This window comes from Notolabrus celidotus, chromosome 12 (assembly GCF_009762535.1).
Source record: "Notolabrus celidotus isolate fNotCel1 chromosome 12, fNotCel1.pri, whole genome shotgun sequence".
Classification (NCBI taxonomy): Eukaryota; Metazoa; Chordata; class Actinopteri; order Labriformes; family Labridae; genus Notolabrus; species Notolabrus celidotus.
Window position 1 is genome coordinate 21564661 of NC_048283.1, and position 21972 is coordinate 21586632.

The 21972-nt window shown below is 39.1% G+C and overlaps 2 protein-coding genes across 2 annotated transcripts; one reads left to right on the forward strand and one right to left on the reverse strand.

The window, feature by feature from the left end:
* Positions 1-776: 776 nt before the first annotated feature.
* Positions 777-13440, reverse strand: pde11al (phosphodiesterase 11a, like). The gene is made up of 20 exons (XM_034698231.1): positions 12262-13440; positions 11510-11668; positions 10370-10459; positions 10073-10213; positions 9831-9895; positions 9549-9669; positions 9265-9340; positions 9116-9183; positions 8876-8968; positions 6226-6276; positions 5997-6143; positions 5798-5905; positions 4225-4334; positions 4056-4146; positions 2365-2465; positions 2061-2138; positions 1893-1956; positions 1499-1573; positions 1288-1371; positions 777-1195 (listed from the first exon to the last, which is right to left on the reverse strand). Exons 1-20 carry the CDS (start codon positions 13138-13140, stop codon positions 863-865), a joined length of 2934 nt encoding a protein of 977 aa, XP_034554122.1. The 5' UTR covers positions 13141-13440; the 3' UTR covers positions 777-862.
* Positions 13441-16648: 3208 nt separating this feature from the next.
* LOC117822763 (uncharacterized protein C7orf31 homolog) lies at positions 16649-18907 on the forward strand. Its single transcript, XM_034697667.1, has 7 exons — positions 16649-16684; positions 16793-16822; positions 16954-17144; positions 17216-17304; positions 17499-17673; positions 18571-18653; positions 18773-18907. The coding sequence occupies exons 2-7, from the start codon at positions 16818-16820 to the stop codon at positions 18905-18907; spliced, it is 678 nt and encodes a 225-aa protein (XP_034553558.1). The 5' UTR covers positions 16649-16684; positions 16793-16817.
* The last annotated feature ends 3065 nt before the right edge of the window (positions 18908-21972 follow it).

Sequence of the window (21972 nt, forward strand, 5' to 3'; positions counted from 1 at the left end):
GTTAGAATTAACCAGTGACCTTCCTTACAAATCAATACACTAGCATTTGGTCTTTCACACTTCTCTGCCTCATTCCTTGCCAAAAGATACAAAGTTTTCAACAAATGTGGCAATGTATGTGTACATAACTGATATGATACATATGCATGCAATACAGAGCCTGAGGCTCAGTTAACCTAGAAACATTGAAAAAAAGTGCCATGCAGCCAAAGATTTCCAACTGAGGTAAGATAGCCTGTATGTAAAGAAACATTCAGGAACAACAACATGCTCCAGTCTACATTCATAACGGCAATTTATGTGACTAAGGGAAATCCCAGTGATTCCTTTATGCTTTGTAAAGACTCTTAGAGGCAGCTTACAAAACAACACAGTAAAAAGTCAACCTCTTTGGTGTCATATGTGGTGTCTCATATTTCTGCCGATAGATAGATAGATAGATAGATAGATGGATGGATGGATGGATGGATGGATGGATGGATGGATGGATGGATGGATGGATGGATGGATGGATGGATGGATAGATAGATAGATAGATAGATAGATAGATAGATAGATAGATAGATAGATAGATAGATAGATAGATTGATTGATTGATTGATTGATTGATTGATTGATTGATTGATTGATTGATTGATTGATTGATTGATTGGGGAACTGCCCTTTATATATATATATATATATATTATTTTTTACAGGAGCTCTTCACTGTCCTGAGTTTAACACAGTGACACTTGAGAGAAGCAATGTGCTCAGCAGATGAAACCTGCATTGGTGTAGTGCATTTGTTAGAAAACCACAAGGATGAGAAGAATCCCTCATGAGCCATTCATTAGATAAACCTCTAAAGATTTAGCTCACTTTAATTCTGTCCTGCAGACGATGTGCCGACAGCTGGTACTGGTTCATCTTCACAGGAGGCTTTGTTCATTCTGCACCTCTGATCCTGACTGCATTGGGACTTTGACCCACACTTTATGTTTACAACAGGTAACATAGTACCTGTGGAGTCTTGTAGTTCATTAGGTTGCATGTCTTTGTGGAGCTCAGAAGTCTGATCTGATTCAGAACAGAGGAGAGACACTGAGGCTCTGCGTGTTTCCTGATAGGACGAACAGAGAGCCTGCCATTTGTTTCTATTGGCATCAATCCCATCAACCATTGGCTCCAACTTCCTGTTCAGCTTCAACAGTGCCTGGGGGTCACACAGAAGTGTACAGTTGATATTCAAAGTGAATTTTAAATGTTAACGATTATAATAAGAGAATATTTAACTCAATGTCTCACCTGGTAAAGGGGTTTGCATATGCCATCTATCCACTCCATCTGTAGAGCAGGCAGTTCGTCTTTTCGGTTGCGGTCAAATATGGCCTAAAAAGAGGTGATAATGATCTATCATCCATGAGCAAAACCATTCTTCACAATCATTTTGGAAACGGAACAATCACAATGAGAACATGTTTGAGTGTATGGTGAGTTGGAAAGCTTTCCTACTTACTGCTGGGGTCAACTTGAGCTCAGATCTTTCTCTGTCACCTTGTTCAAAGAATTCACTTGTCACCAGCTCTGCAACCTTATGAAAAAAATATGAACCGTTATTGTTTCATTATCTCAATGAGACATGTTTTAACACTTTGAGTAATTTTGCTGAGATGTGAATTGACAGCTAGAGAACAGGATGCACTTTGCATTGTTGTCCAAATTCCACTTTTGGTGATTAAGCAAGAAACAAATAAGGTATTTTTAAAAAAAAAAGCTGATTTATTCTGGCTAAAGGTGTACAATTAGTGAAAATGCAAAGCATATCCCATTTTTAATCCAAATTGCACATATATTTTTACATTTAAAACATGAAAAAAAAATGTATGAAAAGTCATCATTGTGGTGCAAACCTGTTTGGAAATCTCCCAAGGACGGGTGACTGCACCCAGATCGCATGCTGTCATCAGCATAGACCTGTGGATGACATCAATTCAAGCTTAATCCTGGCTGCTTGTTTTGCACATTAAAGTGAAAAGAGAGCTGCACAAAAGTTTTTATGAAGCAAAAAATGTAGAAACCTGAGAACTTCTCTGTGTCCTTCATCTGTCCAGCTGAATTCTCCAGAGAGAACACACTCAAAGAACTTGCTTCTGCGCCTTTCAGTGCAAAGAGACATTCAAGGATACAGCAAATGTAAAAAGGCAAAATAATACATACCAAGGCAGCTTTCACCACCTGAACATTTAATTCTAACAAAAAAAAATCTAAATGATAATTCTTCAAACTTTACATAAGAATTTACACAATTATCTGTTAAAGTGAGTTTATTTTCGCCTTGAACAAATCAAAAAGTTCCTGTGGCTCCGTTAAAAGAGAACTTACTCAAAGTGCAAAGTAAGGTCTGTGGAGAGGATAGCCTGCTTCAATAGTTGCATCATGTTGCTATACTCCTTAGAGCAAAGGTTTGCAAATATATTGTGACCCTGTGAGAAAGAAAAAGTATTCAGTGGACACACACACCAAAGCAGGCAAGGATGAATAATAGTGCCCAAAATGTCTTTTTGCAGCCAACGCATTGGTAAAGTCATTGCTCACTGTCAACTTAAGCTCCCATCATCAATGTTAATTAGCAATGTATATAGACTTTCTATGTCCTCTGTTAAACTAGATCAATAAAGAAAACAGTCTCTAATGATCAAACTGATCAACACCTGAGACAAAGCAGCCTCATAAATTCACTACTGGTCACTTCTGCCGCCTACCCACACCCATTGTATTTCAGCATTGTCCCATGGTACAAACTGCACACCAGCTTATTTCTTGTTGACGACTGCTCTAAGACACATGCTTTAACTTTGGTCAAACATGATATTGAAACTTAAATATAAAATTAAAGAGAGGTCAGACATGTTGCCCTGCATGAATGTGTTCTCTTCATTAGGTTGCAGGTGTTAATGATTTTTTTGTATTACGATTGAAATTTCATGAAAAAGTTATATATATATAAAAAAAAGACTATGTGGTCAAGTTAAAGCTCCTGTGAGGAGATGTTACCTAGTTATGAAACAGGCTGATATTAATGCAGTTGTCTCTCTATGACCTTCAAAAGCAACACTGATTATTTCTATATAGTTATTATCAACACTTGAAACTGGTACTGTAGGGTATGTTTCAGATAGAGTGATTAACAGCAGGACAAAACAACCATTTTTAATGTCTCCATAGCAAGGTTTGTGATCACTGGAATGTTAAAACAAATCAGAATGAGAATTTTGTCAGAAATCACACTTACACATGTGCAAGACAAAATCAGCGAACAGATAAGATGTACCTCTTAGTCCACAAGGGTCGCAAATTTTACACAAACTAAACCTTTCTCTCAAGAGCTTTGAAGGCTGACAGATGTTTTGTTAAGGAGGATAAACCAAGTACACTAACTAAGACTCATCATTATCATCGCTCTCTTTCTCTTATTCTCCTCTATCCCTCTTTCCAACCCAAATTCGGTCAAAGCAGATGGCTGTCTAACATGAGTCTGGTTCTGCTCGAGGTTGCTGCCTGTTAAAAGTAAGGTTTTCCTTGCCAATGTAACTCGCTAAATACTGCGAGATGCAATGCTCATGATGGATTAAGGTGAGATAAGATCAAGTCCTGTCAGTAAGAGGGGACTGGATCTTATCCTGTCTTGATGGTGGGTTTTTGTTAACAATTTAACATGAAGTATGGTGGACTTAGCCTAATGGTTAAGTTGCGCGCCCTTGAAGCGGTTGGCCAAATCCAGCCTGCTGCCTCTCCCGCATGTCATTTCCCCCACTCTCTCCCTGTTTCCTACACTATTCACTATGCTCTCCTCTATAACAAAGGTGTAAAAGTCCCCCCAAAATATATAACTTTAAAAACATAGGGTAGACCTGCTATGTTTGTAAAAGTGTCTTGAGATAACGCTTGTTGTGATTTGGTGCTATACAAAAACTGATTGATTGATTGATAAGAGTTAAGCTTGGCCATCATCTTATTTCCTAAACCACAGAATGACTTGAGAATAACTATCATGTGAAAAATATTAGTCTGACCTCACTTTGCAGGATCATGACTGCATGGTTGAAGTGATGATGCTCCAAGGTGGCTGATGTCCCGTAGAGAAGAGCCAGAGCAGAACCTGTCCTGAAAGAGTACACAGAGCACTGAAACATTTTTGCACTTGTGACACCTGTACTAAAAACACCGGCCTGGATCACATACTTTGCTTGAAATGCATTGTTGGTGCCTCTGTGGTCCAAGTCATGACATAGACAGCCGACCATCAGTGCCAGTATCTCTGCTTCTGACAGGGCTTCCTGAAAACTGGCTGTCTGACGAAAGCAATGCAGATAGTCATACACATACCCATCCACTTAGAAGAGTCAAGCAAAACACATATAGGGTGATAGAAAAGCAGCCATCCACTGGCTCTAAAATGAGGAACCTGGGTCATCTTGTGAGGTTATACTCTACAGCACTCAAAGAAGCATATACAGATTTGATCCTGCCCTTCTTCGTTATGATTTCTTATACAATCAATTAAAGATCCTGATACTAAGTGCAATTTGGTGCCGATGTGCTAAAAGTTCATTCTTTATTTTTAGTTATTCATAAAACCTATACTACAGCATAACTTCACATAATGCGTAATCCTTATTGTAGTGCAGGCAGTTAGCTGACAACCTGGGATGTCCGGTCCTAGGTTGGTTCAAAAGATGGCACCTTGAATATTGTGTGATGTCATGAAAAGGGAGGATAGGAAAGAATAGGATAGCCTAGTTGGAGTGAATGAAATGTGATTATTTTGGTTGGGATTAGTAGCATTGGGCAGGAATGGCATAGATTGAGATGGGGTTTAAAGAATAGACTAGTTTATGATAGGGTTGATTTGGATTAGATAAGATAAGATAGGATATGAAGTTACAGAATTGGACAGGAAGGAAGGATGAGATGGAATGGGGTGTGATTTGATGCAAGATGGAATGTTATAGGACAAGAAAGAATGGGTAAAGTGGGCTGAGATTAGACCGAATCTAATGGTTTGCCATGGGTTGGTATAAATGGTATGGTATGGTTTGAGATTGGATAGGATAGGGCTAGGAAAGGACAAGATAGAATTGGATGGACTGAGATGAGATGGAATGAGATTGAATTGGATGAAATAGGATTTGACAGAGTAAGAGATGATGGGATTGCATGGAATGAGATGTGAGTGCATAGGGTAGGACAAGATACAGTTGGTTGGAAAGGGATGGGTTGGGATAGGATGGGACAAGATGGGATCAAACTGGATAAGATCAATTGAGATAGGACAGGATAGGTTAAGCTAGGTTTGGAACACATGGAATGTGATTTGTATAAATTGAGTGGAATGGAATAAGTTATGATAGGATGGGATTGATAAGATGGGTTAAGATTGGACAATTTTTGTATCAAGAGGGGTATTTGATCTTTTTTTTTTTTATGTTTGGAAGTTTTTTTTATGCCATATCTGGTCATCCTGAAACTTTCTAGCTATTGAGCATTCAGTGACTGACAGCTGATTAAGATCCACAGCAACTAATTGTTGTCATGACTGGCTTATAATTAACATGACAAACTTTTTTGTATCTTTATTGAGGGTCTAGATTAGATTATGTCTCTAAATTCACAGGTTTTCCTGACTGTATCAAACAGTATGAAGTGAAAGCAAAACTGGCACTGACTGACCCACAATGGTGACATAAGAATAAAAGAGGCTGGTTTCAGACTGTACACATAAATAAGACTTGACTTGATATATTTTGAAACTTACTGTAATCATCACAAACATGCACTGTGACACATTGAAAGCATGCCTCCAGTTATGATAGGCCACTGTCCGGTAGTTCTTCCTTACAGTCAGAAGCCAGCGGCACAAAACCTACCAGAAGACGGGAACACGTGATATATTTTACACCATATACACAGTGTGGACTCAAGTGCCTCAGAAACATATTACAGGATGGCCTCACCTCATAGTCAATTTTAAACTTTTGGACAACTCCAAGTTCCAGAAACATCCGAAGTGATGCAGTGATCATGGCGTCATTGTCCAAAGAGAAGTCATTGAAGTGAAACTCATCGATGCCTAGCTCACCGCTCAGGGGGATCTTAGCAGCCTGAGGGGGAGAGGACAGAGCTCTAAATCAAACAACGTCATCAGGGAAGGGATATATGAAAATTTGTTTTTTTGTGGGATACCTTGAGTCTGTCAACTTCCACTTTGGAGCAGGTGCCATGGTAGGACAACATCTTAATACAAAAAAAAAATCACAGTTAGGTAAAGAAAACTTACTTTGATTCTTACGAATACTACTGGGATAAATCCCTAAACAAAATAAGACTGAAACTTCAAAAGAAATTCACTGCTGCAGAATTGAATCAGTATGTTACTAGAACGGTCATGCAATCCATCTTCCCTACTTAGCTTATTTATATCTCTCCTCTTAAAACCAACTTGTTGCCATATTTTGGGTTACTTGAGAGAGAGAGAGAGACATCCATCAGGTGTTGAAGACAAACAGTAAAGAGATTGTGAAAGAAATACAAGCTTGTGTTGCCTTTGATGAGAGGGGAGCAGACTGGCACATGTATCTGTCATGAATTATTGAACGCAGCTGAAATATTTATGTCCGAGAAGGAGAGCCATGTTTGCTGAGGATAATGTGATTGCTTAGGTTAGATAGCGGGCAGTGGAGCAAAGAGCAGAGACACTGATGAACATGAAGAGTTTCTATTAAGATAAGAATTAAACATTAATGCCACTTTACTCCTCATTTACCACTACATGAGAGTGAATTTGAAGGTTAACCAAATATTTTGCTGATTTGATTTTGAATTTCTTTGTCCGTATTATGATTAAACATGATAAAAGCCTACCATTTTCCAAGTATCAGTCAAAAGTTCTCCTTGTTGCATACCAATATTGTTTGTCTAAAGTACTGCTTGTTTAAAGGTCATAATTGGTCTGCTATTGGCTTTTTGTGTAAGTACTGTATGTGTAATATTTAGGTTTAAGTGTTATTTTTTTTAACAAAACCCTCAACCTGCTTTCTGATATTAGTCACTTGATTACTCATTGGGAATCTTTGTAGTGAAAATAAATAAAGGTGTGCACTTAATAAAAAATAATAATAAAAAAAAACTTTCCTTTTTGATAAAGCTTATAGTTAAGCTGGATCAGGCTTGGACCAGCTTTTGTCATGCTGCTATAGGCCTAGACTGCCGGGGGAACTGGCACACTGACACACTGGGATCCTAGCTCACCTTCTTCCCCCCAACCCCTTCATCACTTACTTTAACTCTGCCTGTCCCATTAAAGTTACTAACCATAGACCTTTCTGGAGTCCCTGAGCTCCATTGTCTCGTAGATTCCTCTGAGCTGCCGTAGACGTCCTCCTGCTGTGGACGATCTGGACTCCAGCTGATACGGACGTGCTGGACTCCAGCGGCAACAGCTTCTACGACTCGTCTCATCACTATCACCTCTCTCTCTTACTCCCCTCTATCTGTCTTTCCAGACCCAACTCAGTCGAGGCATGATGGCTGTCTAACATGAGTCTGGTTCTGCCTGAGGTTTCTGCCTGTTAAAAGGAAGTTTTTCCTCACCACTGTAACTAGCTAAATAGTGCGATGTGCAATGCTCATGATGGATTAAGGTGGGGTCAGACTGAGTCTTACCCTGTCTTGAAGTTGGGTCTCTGTTCATAATTTGACATAGTGTGGTCTAGACCTCCTATGTTTGTAAAAGCGTCTTGAGATAACGTTTGTTGTGATTTGGCGCTATACAAATAAAGATTGATTGATTGATTGATTGATAATAACTTCTTCGGACACCTAGTGTCAAATAGCAAACTGGTATGGGGCACCGACTGTAAAGCTGCGCACACTGTAAATAACAACAATAATTCTCCACATTTAGCTCTTAAATGTCCTAAAGATGTAGTGTGAAATTTTAAAAGTTACTTTTTTAATCACATTTAGAGGAATATTTGTGAACTTTTTCACATTTAATGTTGTTGTGACAAATACTAGTTAAAATCATTGTTAAATCCAAATGCTAAATATAATTCTAAAGGTATTTTTTTTGTTATAAATGTTAAATATAAATATAAATACTAACTATTAATCTAAATGTTAAATGTTGCTTTATGAAGCTTTTATTTTGGTACTCCTACTAGGCGGCTGTGTGAATTTGAACATTAGCTCAATATTTAGGATCCCAGAGCAACATACAACATTTAACATTTAGATTTAACATTTAGATTGAACAGTCAACATTTAGATTTAACATTTATATTTATATTTAGCATTTAGATTTAACAGTGATTTTAACTGAAGTATATTTGTCACAACAAAATTAAATTGAAAAAGATCACAAATATTGCCCTAAATGTAAAGTGACTTTTAAAAATTCACACTATGTTTTTATGAAGATTTGTAGCACAATGTGTACAACTCTACAAACAGCACCCTATAAACCAGACTACCAGCTGCAAGATTAATGATTTCTATATTGTCACTTTTCATGCCTGAAACTGCTAATGTGGGGTAGGTGTCAGACAAAGTGACTGATAGCACACTCTTTTTTTTACATTTTATACTGAGAAGACGCTCGTTTACTGATAAATTTGCCTGCTTAAATAAAGCAGGATGAGATTTTCTGTTTATAAAACACTCCCTACTCATATACAGAGGAGAAAGGTTAAGAGGTTCTGCCTTCCCCACAGGGGGCGCAAAAGTCAATTAAAACTCAAAATTCCCCACAGGAGCTTTTGACAGCTCAGGTTTATAAAATGATAAGAAAGAAATACAACAAAAGTAGTTGCTTTTAACTTGAAGCAGTGCTTACATCCAGTGCTACCGACTGCTTGGCCCAAGTCTTCTTAACTTGATTGTACATCATGGTGTTGTTAATTCCCAGTCCACAGAATATCACAAATGCCTGTACACAATGAAAAAGCCAAAGCAAAATCACATTAAAGGCGAATTTTGACTTGAAATAAATCCAACACAACAGGACAAAACGAAAAACAATTCGTTTTTTGCAGCTTTGTTAGATCCACTGCTATCATAGCTGAACAAAACTTGCCTCAAACAGTCTCTGATCTGCATCACTGAAGGTCTTCCTGTCTAGGCGATTCAGAATTTGTGCAACACCTGTAAAGACATACAATTAATGCTGACATTACATGAAACCATTTTCCATAATGTCGAATTGATTATTTCTAGCAAATTTACCAATGATCTGGTGAGTTCGATTCCAGATAGGGACGCATAACACTGATCTGATGTGAAAACCAGAGGCTTGATCTGCCTGTAAAGACATGAGACAGTGAAAACAGTTTGTGTTTGTTTGTGAGCTAAATTTTCACAACCAGCAATGGGCCTGTATTTTTTTCTATGACTGGGAAATTCTAACCAAGTGTTCTAACAATTACAATTTTCGAGTATTAATTGCTGTTTTAAGTGTGTTTTTGTATCTATATGTCCATTCATTTGTGTGAGCACCACTGTGTCCACACCTCAGCATCAAAGCGTGGGTCCTGACACACATCACTGATGTTAACAGGCAGTCCTGTGGAAGCCACCAGCTCAGCAATGCTGTTATTGATCAGCCAATCGGAACACGATAGCTTCTCCATGCTGATGTGACCAATAACACAATCAGGAAACAGCAGTCAGGATCTGGCACTTAAATGTGCAACCCAACAGCAGTTAATATTGAGTGAGTTTTGGCTTTCCCCTAGAAACAAACCCACATTAAATACACATTCATTCTGTTTATCTGAAAGTGGCTCTCTCACCCGATGTCACGGTCCATGTTGCACAAGGGGGACATGAGCTCAAACGTCTTGGAGAACTTTACAACCTTTGGGAAAAACATACATTCATCACAAACAGCAGCAACTTCTTTTGGAGATACAGAGAGAAGATATTTGCACACAAAAAGCTCCAAGCTACATAGTTTGACTGAAAAACTTAAGTACATAAATATGTGAGGCAGATTACAAAAGCACATAAAGCTGATAAGAGCCGCAGGCCTCACCGGTGAGTCGATGTCTTCAAGGAGAAGCACAGAGCATCGTTCACACTGCAGGAGTGTCAGGGCTCTCTGCATGATCTTCCTCACAATCTTCTCCAGATCAGTCTGCTCTTCAAACAGGTCATTGACCACCTCCAGTAGAGTCTGTTTCAGTTTCAGATATTTAACAAATTGTCTTGTTGTTGCAGGATGAAGCTTTTAAGGTAAATAATTGTGACTAAATACTTAATTTCTATAGTGAGTCTCCAGTGGTAATGAAAAAAAAAAAATCATTTGTGCACACAGTTCACATCCTCTTACCCTACTCCTTTCATACTCCTTGCGAGACTCTGAAAAGAGCTTGGCGTTGGAAATAGATATTCCACAGAATGGTAAATACATCTGCAGGACCTGCATAAAGGAAAGAAAAAGGCATGTATTACTTATGTGTGAGCAATCTATATGCTTAAGTGGGCATAGAACTGAGAAAGAGAAGAGACAATATGCATGGGGTAGAAAGTCATGATGGGGTTTGCTGCCTCTCTGCACAAGTTTCTCTGAAATAAATAGCCAGTTAATGAAGTATTGATTCAGAGACAAAAAAGCATTTAGTGAGACATCAGAGGCCTTAAATGTCTGAGTAAGCTGAGAGAGTAGATGCTTTTCTTCTATTTTTAGTGTTGTTGCTTTTTAAAAGCAGTTGAAGGCACTGCTTTGCTTAAACTTTTTCAAAAGTGTATTTTAATTTCACACACGTAAGATTTGCTGAAACTCCTGCAAACTCATACTTTGTTTGATGGGAATTATTTTAGTTAATGACAGAGATCACATGAAATAAGTACAACTCTACTCTGCCACCTTGTGGGTGAACAGTTCATCTTAGTGAACTAGCTGCAGAACACAGATGAACAAACTGGTTCCTTACTGACCTAACATCACTGAGACTTAGTTTTCTAGATTTTTTTTCAATTTTTTTTGTCAGAGTGAGAGAATCGCCTGAGCACCCAATTAGATATGTTTTAAACATGCGCATAATAAACTGTATATCACTGTTTTACCAACAAAAACAAACCGAGAGAATTAAATTGTGAAACATGTAGTATTGCACAGAGAGCAATTGCAAATGCATTCACTCGAAAGTGTTTTCTATATTGCACGGCTGGACATATTTAATGCTGCATGCATGATAGAGAGGTTGGCTCTCTCTTTTCATTTCTCTTGTAAGGGAATACTTTCCCCATTCTATACAGCCATTAAAAAGGATTCATAGTACAAACTGTTTTCAGCTTTATGGAGTGTGAGTGTGAGGGGGATATACAATGTTCCACAACAATCAAATTTTAATGTAGTCTCTTAAACGCATTTAATGGTCAAGTGCTACAAAACTGTTGAGGATGTGAAACAACCCTGCCATTATCTGATGTGTGTTTCCTTCAACTAAGAGACATAATGGAGTCTCACCTTTTCATCATCCTCGGTGAAGGGTGTGCCCATGGGATTCTTGTTGATTGCTTGAACAACACCAACAACTTCTCCATCACTGTTACAGATTGCCATGCAGAGGATGGACTGAGTCTTGTAGCCTGTTAACTTGTCGATCTCATCACTGAAGCGATGATCCTGAAGAGAGGATATTACACATGTTAGGCATGCATGAACTCACATAAATACACATTTTTACCCAACTGAGCCCAGAAAAATGCCTGTTTGACCACATTCCTTGCATCATTATTACCCACGAGTCACGTTCAATGAAGAAGCCCTGACAGAATTGTTAGGTGATTTTCCTGTTTTTTCTCTCTAATCAGAAAAAAATCTCATTAACACAGAGTTATCCCATTGCAGTGGAAGAACTCAGGGAGTTCCGTATCATCATGTTGCCTTTTAGCCTCCCAAGAAGCCCTGGGCCATGATATAATGATGTGCAGGGCAACTGGTAGCGTGCGTAAGAGGAGGACCGGCTTGTGGGAAGCCACTAGTGTTATTATGCTTGCTTTACTGTGATTTTATTTGACTACTATTGGTGGACAGCATTTTTCTCTGACATAATTGAACTAATTACCACAAGTCCTTCCTCTATTTCAGTGAGATGTGTTCACTTTACTCAAGGACTGATACATCGATGGCTTCACTTACTGTTGATGCATATGCAATGACTTGTGTGTTAGTATGATTATGCATATAATCCAAATGTAAACCAGGCACACATTTACCTCATAAGCGTTTGGGATGTTTACAGTTTCCCCATGCTCTGCCACATATCCAATAATGCCTTTCCCCCATGGAACCTGCACCTCATTAGAGTTCAAAGTGCTCGAAGATGGTCTGACAGTGGTGCCCGAATGCACATCAAAGAATTTGGACACCAGAGTCCTCTTGTGCGCGGGTCCCTCCACAAGAAATAGTGAACACCTGTCTGCGTCCACCAGGATACACACATTTATCAGGATCTTGTAACTGAGATTTGTCAGGTCTAAATCATTGGAAATATCCTTCACTAATTCCAGGAAAAACTCTCTTTCGTTAGTTTCTTTAAGTCTGTACTTATAGTCGATGGCGCTGGACGCGTACTGGGGCACGTTGACCCTAGACTCCAGCAGTGCGCTCAGGATGTGCGCGGTGGTCGGAGGAAGGGAGCTGGCTTTACGCAGGAGCGCACGACGCCTCATACTGGACTGGGACTCGTGTTCGCTCAGGCTCACATGCTCGTCGTAGGTCCGGTGTGCGGTGGTGGCTTTGGAGCGGGCAAAGTTCCGTCGCAGCTCCATGTGAGACGATCTGCGCCGGAGCCCGTCCGGGTTGGTCGGCCAAAGCGGATCCCTGGCTGCGCCACGCTTCTCCTCCGCTGTGGAAACTTTGGACGGAGGATGCTCCTTTAGCCATCTGCTTACCTGATCACATTTCGCCTTTCGAACGAGATACTCCTCGAAAAGATCCGGATGAAGGTCCAGAAACGCCTCTATATCCGAGAAGTCAAATGTTGTCATGGTGTAAAACTGCTGTTGTGACACTCCAGTGTGAGGAGAAGAGTTGTGAAAAGATGATGCAGTTGAGCTTTTCTGAAAAGTGTGGTCCTCAAAATATGTATTCATTTATCCCCTGCATTATCCTTTGAATATTTCCCCCCTAAATACAGGGAGCAGATGAGAGGTGGGCAGATAGACTCAGTTTGTTTCAGACCGGAGTGATATCGCCTGAGAGGGGAGTGACAGTGCTGCTGTCTGTCCGTCAGCAGAGATTGAGCAGTGTCTCTGGGGATATTTGAAGAGTACTATGCAGAGGTGTAGAAAAGAGAGGCGTCTACTTATTCTTCCTGCAAATTGAAAATGTGCAGGGCAGGGTGCTCTCTCGCTCTTTTTATTCCATACCACCAGAGACCTTCTTTGCAGGGATCCAATCACAGCCGCGAACGAATTTAATATATCATCTACTCTGGAACACGTGCAGGAAAGACGAGTTGGTTCACTCACTGTATGATGTGTAGGAGGAGTAATGTGTTAAAAGGGCAGTTTATGTTAACAAAGATATGTCTGATGAAGAATAATTATTTTGGGGAGATTAAAAAAAAAGTAAATACTAATCACACTGGAATTATTACACTTTTACATTATTGTTTAATAAATAGCGAGTTAGCAAGCTTGCCGTTTTGTTGGCTAGCGAGCTGGATGGATGGATGGATGGATGGATGGATGGATGGATGGATCAGAATGACAACACAGTTTAGTCAAACATTACCATTTAGGTTAAGAAGAAAAACAAAAATGCTCATATTAGTTGTATTGTCTTGAGAGATGATCCACAATACTTTGTGACATTTTTGTTCCTAAGTGTTATGAAGTCTTTATTTCAAATATTTCAGTTTATTTTGCACCTATATTATGAACATTAAATAAAGGACCATAAACTAATACATACACAGCAAATTTGGCCCCTTTGCCAACTTGTGGACATTTAGGAGCATCTGTTGTTTACAAAAGTAAGTGGGGGCCAAACGTTCAGGGCATCATGCAGGCTTTTTTTTTTTTTTTGACCAGGGGGAGGTAAACTGGCAAATTGCAATAGGAAAGTATAAAATAATGCCATAACTCTTCCTTTAGAAAGAGATGAATTAATTTCCCAGAGTGTTTCAGAGGTTATAACTATACAGTTTACTTCATTTCTGTTGGTTTGTACCACTCTGTAGGGGTTAAGCATCATCCTGCATCTGTACAATGGGTTTAAATGAGTGGAATCACTGCAGGCTGAGGCGCATTTACAATGCAGCAGAAAGCAATGTAATCCGTTGGTTCCGCTGGGCAGAGCAGGGTAATTGGTTACTGGACTTAGCTTAGGCTGCTTGATAAGACTTGGGCTGAGACTTGGACAAGGTCTCCTGGGAATCCCAATTAAAACGCAAGATGCAGAATATGGGTCCTGGTGAGGGCCAACAAACAAGGCAAACCTTGCTGCTTGAAAGCAGTTCATGTCATGTCCAAGGAGAGGCATCTGCATTGATTATAAGTCTTGGCTGTGTGCTGATTGGAAACTTGTATTTAGGTACAGTTTTCAGGTTATTGATTGTAAAAAGAATGGGACCAGACTGGGGATGCTGTCCTGTTTAAGACTCTCTTAAGATGATGACTTATTTTAGATCAATATATAATAGCCCACAAGAAGGTAGCATTTATTTTAAACTAAAAAGGTAGAAGTATTTCACATGAGTGATTGTTGTATCTCTTGTGTGATTTTCAGTGACTTAGTAGGAAAATACATGGACAACTTAGGTCTACGCAGGTCTACATTTATATCAGATCTGATGATGGTTGGGGCTGACACAATATTGCTTAAATGGTACAAAATGATATCAAATGGGGTGTGAGTATTACAAGCAATTCAACTTTGGTCTCATAAGTACAGTTTTTCGTGATTGTTGTTATCATCAGCCATTCAAATCATGAGTCCTGGTAGTCATTTAAAATGTTCATCAGAGTTTTATGTGTCGCCTAAAGGGAAATCCAAACCCCATTCATGAAGGCTCAGTCATTTCAGAGCATCAGCACCATGGACAGCGCATATCTGTACATCCTCAAGGTAGATTTTCTACAAAACATGCACACAATGCTGAAATCAATAGAAGAATAGGATCATAATCAGGGGGAAACTGGAAGAACTTTTAAGCTTTGGTCAAGTCAAAAGTCTGAATGCATGTGTGTTTCCACGTTGCATAGGAATGGAGACAATGAAACTTGATCCCTGTTACCAAACACCAAACGCACACACACACACACACGCACGCACACACGCACACACGCACACACGCACACACACACACACGCACACACACACACACACACACACACACACACACACACACACACACACACACACACACACACACACACAGCTTGTATCTGGTGTCAGCATGAGCAGACCAGACCCAGCTTGATTTTCATTTTACCTCATGCTTAGCTGTATGAGTTCACCAAACTGTGAAGATGTAATATCATCAGATTATCCCCACATGATGACAGGATGATGATCAGTGATTCAAGCAGTGATTGATCACATTATGAAAAGTTTGATGTAATATGAAATTTTAACCCTTTTTTTTTACCTCTATTTTTTATCCTTACAGGATAAACAATGTTCTTTCAAAAAATTTCAATTGATTTTTGTTGTCCAAGCAAACTATCTTCAGTGTTTGATTGTATGAAGGTTTAAAAGCACCCCCCTGCTCACTGTGTGCGTTGGGCTGGGTTGGGTGTCACTCACTCTGATCCTTTTGTTTGTTGTAACTCTGGCTGTCTCAGGGATCCAAACCCACCTCACTGCTCAGAAATGCATTGGAGGGAGTCCTGTTCTGTCCTGTCTACAAAAGCCTCAATGTTTCCCATGTTACCAGTTTTTGGGTCAATAGGACTGATTATCACAGAGTGGACAAAGTTATCTATCTCAACATTTTCTCCTCTAGATCATTGCTGAGGTAAGTGAACATGATGAGAACTCTTAAACTTTGTTTTATGATACCTTTTTTTGAATATTTGTATTAGTAATAACCAATAACCAGTTGATATTGTTGCAGAAAAATAGAAAGATGCATTAGAAGCAAGCTATTACTAATCTACTACAAATAATACTGTGAAGACAACATTTGTCATGAAGGCCAAGACGGTTGTGTGATATTTACAAGGAAAAATGTACAAAGCTATCTATTGTTCTCATTGGTATCATCAGATGTTTCAGCATTCTTGACAAATGACAATGACCATGAAAACAACACAAGACAAAGCATTGACAATAACTGTGCAGATACAGTTTCAGCACAAATTTGCCATAACTCCCTTTATTTTTTTCACTCACTAACTATTCCCTGCATGTTGTTTTGTGCTCTCTTCACTGTCATCAATTCTAAATAAGAGTAACGAGATGGATCCCAAGTCCTCACTAATCCACAGCAATATGCCTGATTTAAATAATCAGCACTTTGGCTATGGAGGGGCTGTCAAACCAATGTAAGTATCAAACAACATAAATCAATGTGTCCAGAAAGTCAAAGAAAGTATCAGAATTAAACATTGAATGATTTTTCATTGTGACATTGTTGCATTGTTACAGTACTTACAGAAAGAAGAGCAAAGTTCGTCTGAATGACCAACTGTGAGTAGCCTGTTTTAAATAGTCATTGCTACCATGAAACACTCCATTGAAATCAAATAAGAATGTATTTTTTAGTGGTGACAACATCAACTCTGTTTGTGTTTTCAGCATACCAAAGCCGAGTGATGTAAATATGATGTAAGTAACTTTTTCTTTGGAGACTTAAACATATGTAAAGCTTCTTTCTCTTTCTACATTTATCACAACTAGCAAATGCCATAGACTTTAATAGACTTTGTCTTGATGTAATTTCCTCAAACGTCCAACAGGGAAAAAATGATCAAAATTGCAACACCAAAGCAACATCCCTATTCATCCCATATCTCCAAGTTTGCAATGTTCCCATCCTACCGCTCTCCAGATGATCCTGAAACAGGAGTCAGAGCTGCTTCCAAACCTTTCCTCAACCCCCTGATCCCAAACAGAGCACCAGATGTCACTCTGCTGAGCAAAACTATTGGTAAGCAGGCAGCTTAAGATGAAGAATTTTGTTTTGAGACAGGTCTGTAATGTCAGTATTTCCATGCACAGGTAGTCCATTCAGACATGAGATCTTGGAGAACCCCATTAACAACAGTAAGAAAGCTGTAATGTGGACCGGTGAATGCGGCTTCTTGGAAGTGAGTGTTGAAATATTGTTGGCTTTGTACTGTATGAGGAGACCAAATTGTTGGGATAATAATAATAATAATAATAATAATAATAATAATAATAATAATAATAATAATAATAGTTGTTGTTGTTGTTGTTGTTGTTGTTGTTGTTGTTGTTGTTGTTGTTATTATATATCTTGATGAACAAAATATTACTCCAGCATACAAAGCCACTAAAGGGAGGGAACCAGGTCTTCTACCCGACTCCTCCTAAGACAGTGCTGCCCAACCCAAAACTCCGGGACTGGGATTTGGCTTTGTCAGAGCGGACGAGTAACATGCTGAAAAACTTGGAGAAGTCACACCGGCTCACCTCTTACCAAATAAACTACACAGGTCAGAATGCCTTTAAGATATTGGGATATTGGGGATTGCACATAATGATGGTGAATATATTATTGAGGCCTTATACAATAAAAAAGTCTTTATCAGTAAACAAGTCCAAGTCCTCCACTTTATTTTCCAAGATACACTGTAAGTTCTCGAGTCCAAGTCCAAGAGTGAGTCATCAGTACCCAAGTCCAATTCGAGGCATTAATCGTAAAAATCAGTACTCCAGTTCTAGAATTGACTACTACAACACTGGTAGTACTGAAGAATAGAAACACAGAATACCAACTACCATCTATGTGTAAACAGAAAAACACATACCAAAGGAAACCACAAACATCTTATTGCACATCACCCATATTGCACAAGATCTGCACAAAACAACATAAATTAGATGTGCACAAGTCTGGGCCTGCAGGCAGTGCAGCACCACAAATCAACGTCAGCTGTTTCATTTTAAAAAATGACACTTTGGTGCTTTGAGCTAACTCAAATGAGCTAACTCTTACTCTTATGACAGAAACATGATACACTATGCTTGCACACTTAAGTGCTATTTCTATAGCAAGAAGGGCTTTAAATTAAATACATCCATCCTACCTGCTGCCAAAAAGATAAATTCTATCTTTTTGTAGCTAAAAGAAAAAAAAATATTGGACATCTTTTTCTCCAGACCCCTTTCTGCCTCCAAAGTTATGTTTGCCCCTCTGAGAAGAAGATAAAAAGCTTCTATAAGAATACAGGCTGCATTATGCTATCAGAAATTCTAAAAGATACAGCATATACAACCACTTCAAAAATTAATAATTAATGCAATAGTGGAATATCAATGATCCTAACATTTTTAATGAATGATTATGTAAATATTATTATTCCATACTAAAAACTTGATTGTGTTTGAAGGATCGGGGCCAGCAAACCCTCTGATGATTGATGATTTCAAGGAAAAAATGAGTGATCCTCCCGGGATGGATTTAATGCCACTGGTAAGAATAATGTACCCTTTGTAAAACAAGAGTCACAGTATGCAATAATAAAACACCTAATGAGTTCCTCTCCTTGTAGAGGGAGCGCTCCTTTCCCGTGTTTGTTCCTTCTAAACCAGCAAAAGGATGTCGAGAACAACAAAGGGGGTCTGAAGGGAGAGGAACCTTTAGTTCTGCTGCTGAACTCCCAAATCTATCTCAATCTCCAAACCACGGCACTACTTCAGCTACTTCAAATCAACCCAGGCCACTAGAGATCACTGCTGAGCTTAATGAGGCACAAGATCCAACCGAAAGGGTCACAGCCATCAAAGAACAGCTCAGGGGCCACAGAGGCTCCCAGCACTGTGCTGTCCCAGGAGGTCTTACACAAACAACAAAATAGAATAATTGGTTCTACGTATGAGGGCAGAGAAAGAGAAAACTGTAAAGTCCAGTTTGATGAAAGTGTGTCACAGCACTGCCAAAAGGCTAATGCAGACACAGAGCGACCCCTGGATCCGTGCAGCTACCCACTTTACCTCGAGAGATGCCTGTGTGTTAAAGATGAACCATGCAGCAAAAAGACAAATTTAAAAGTTAATAGAAATGTATTGAGTCTGTCAGGTGGAGCCAAAGATCTAGCAGCTATTGAATCAGATCTATTATGTAGGTCTTATGAGCAGGAGGAACTGGGAAAAAGCAAAGAGAAGCCACAAAGTATCAGAAACTCCTGCATCCTGCCGAGGCCTCCTGTCCTACCTGGTATTCTCTCTGAGGGCAGAGTCAGGACTGTGGGCCTCCTGGATCTTCAAAATTCATTCAGTAAGACTGCAGCCCATCTCAACTTCAACAGCTCTGTCACACGTGCTGCTGTGAACCTGAGGGACAATGTAGTCACAGGGAAAAAACACAACTTCTTTGGGATTAACTCTTGCTACCTCCATGGATAAACCTAAGGGACAACAGTTTGAATCCTTCTTTCTGAATCCTTCACAGACCTTCTGGGTCTTAAAATTAGTGACGTTTCAAGATTTGATGTTGAGCTTTAGGATTGATGATTTCCTTGCTAATAATAAGTCATTTATGAATGTCATTTTTAGACAGCCATCTGCCTGGACCAAGTTGGGGTTGGAAAGAGGAATAGAGGAGAATAAGAGAGAGATAGAGAGAGAGAGAGAGAGAGAGAGAGAGAGAGAGAGAGAGAGAGAGAGAGAGAGAGAGAGAGAGAGAGAGAGAGAGAGAGAGAGAGAGAGAGAGAGAGAGCGATTATAGTTATGAGATGAATAGTAGTAGTAGTAGTAGCTGTTGCCGCTGGAGTCCGGTACGTCCACAGCAGCAGGACGTCTACAGCAGTGACTCAGAGGAACCTATATGAGACAATAGAGCTCATGGAATCCAGAAAGGCCTACTGTAATCACCAACAACAAGTCTTTAATTTTTAAAATGTACTAAGCAGACTTCTGTTCCCTCAGGTTCTTCATACATGTGATTCCGGTTTCTCATCTAGGTAAAACATAAGATGGTGAAGTATCTTTGGTAGTCTGAAATTCTAAATTGAATTTTCCTCCTGAAATTTACTGGTTTTAACTTTTAGATCTGAATTTCAGAATCTTATGTACAGGTTTATGAAAAGATTTATCCAATTTCTAACTGAATCTGAATTTCTTAATGCATCAAAGCACAAACATTCTGATGGATGATTTTGAAAGTAAATGTATAGATAAAGATTGAGGATGTAAAGTCAATGGTATTTGAACTTTAAAAGTCATGGTTAACATGTTATGTAGAGGCTTTCTGAATCTCAGTTCTTTAAGACTGTTTTATCCACACCATGAACTGGTTGGCTAAAGAAGAAAACTTGACTGTGAAGGCTGAAATATTTGGTTTTAAACAATCTTACAAAATATCTCTTGAAAAAGAATGATTGGTTGATTTCCAACTACATTTTAAACAGTTAATTTGACTCCTTTGTGTGAGGTAAACAGTCAAACCAATGAACAAATATTGATTATTTGTTCTTTGGTTCTCTGCTTTTCATTCGCAATATCCATTAGAGCTCAGAAAGAGTTATACAATAATGGCTTATATGAGTGTCCTATAAGCCATGGCTGATTGTGAGGGGAAAATGAAGAGTCGGCCTTCAAAGCTCACTGTGAGTTCATTCTGCCTGCACAGTCTGCACAGAGAGAATATTCAGCAGCAGGAAGTTCAGAAAGCAGCACTGATGAATTATTTGGTCTTCAGTGTAACCTTTTTAATTTCATAGAGGAAAACATTGAATGAAGATGATTTCCTTTTACCCCAGATGTGACACAAAGTTCACTGCTAACCATTGTGCTGGATGTGTTATGGAATCCATCTCTGTGTGTTACCCGTGCTGCAGTAACCTTCTAGCTCGCCTCTGTGAAAGGAAAAAATGCTCTTCTTCTCACTAATCTGTTGCAGGCAGGCTGGCTCTCTGTGAAAGGTGTTTTTTGTACAGTGAGTCCTTGAGCAGCAAGCCTGAAGCCTTGAGTGATATAACAGCCTCTCATTCAGAGTTTCAGAAAAAAAAAAAAGGAAAAGAAATTCAATGATAATGGTCTCACAGCAAAATGTACTGCTCGCTGAATATTTCACAGAATCTGAAATGTTGAGGCTACTTCTGATGGGGCCATTTCTTCAAGAAACCATGTCGATAAGAAGTGAAATAAGTTGTAAATGTTGTTTGTATTAATGCTATTGTTGATTAAAATAAACATGCATTCATTAAAAAATCATTTACTTTTGAGATCATGTACATTATCAGTCTTACTGACGTTATTTGGTAAGCGTTTAATATCAGTATCTTCATGCACAAGATGCTTTTAATTGACTGTATGCTGTATTTCTTATTATACCACATGAGAAGCTGTGATTCAGGGATTTGTCCAGCAGGTGGCAGTGTCTCATCATTATAAAATATGTCATGAATCATTTCAGGTTACTTTGATTTTCTGGTAAAGGCTATGTCGTCATGGGGTCATTTCTATATCGTGTGATTCATACAGTCAGAAATAAATTCCACTTTAAGTCTTTCCACTTTTTTCAACAAACTGACACGCTGACTTAAAATGAAAATAACTGCAGTTAATTAGTAACACCATAATTAAGTGACTGACGTACATATAGCGATGAGAATGATAGTACCGACTCTATGTCCTTTGCATTTGGGGACCTCCACAACACGTCATGGAAAAGATGCTGTCAATGACACGAGCCCCGCCCACTTTCAGATGACGCGATGCTGTGTTCTGCGTTTTATTGGTGTTGTACTCGGTCAGTCACGCTCCGGGTCCCTCCTCCATACAGCGGTGAA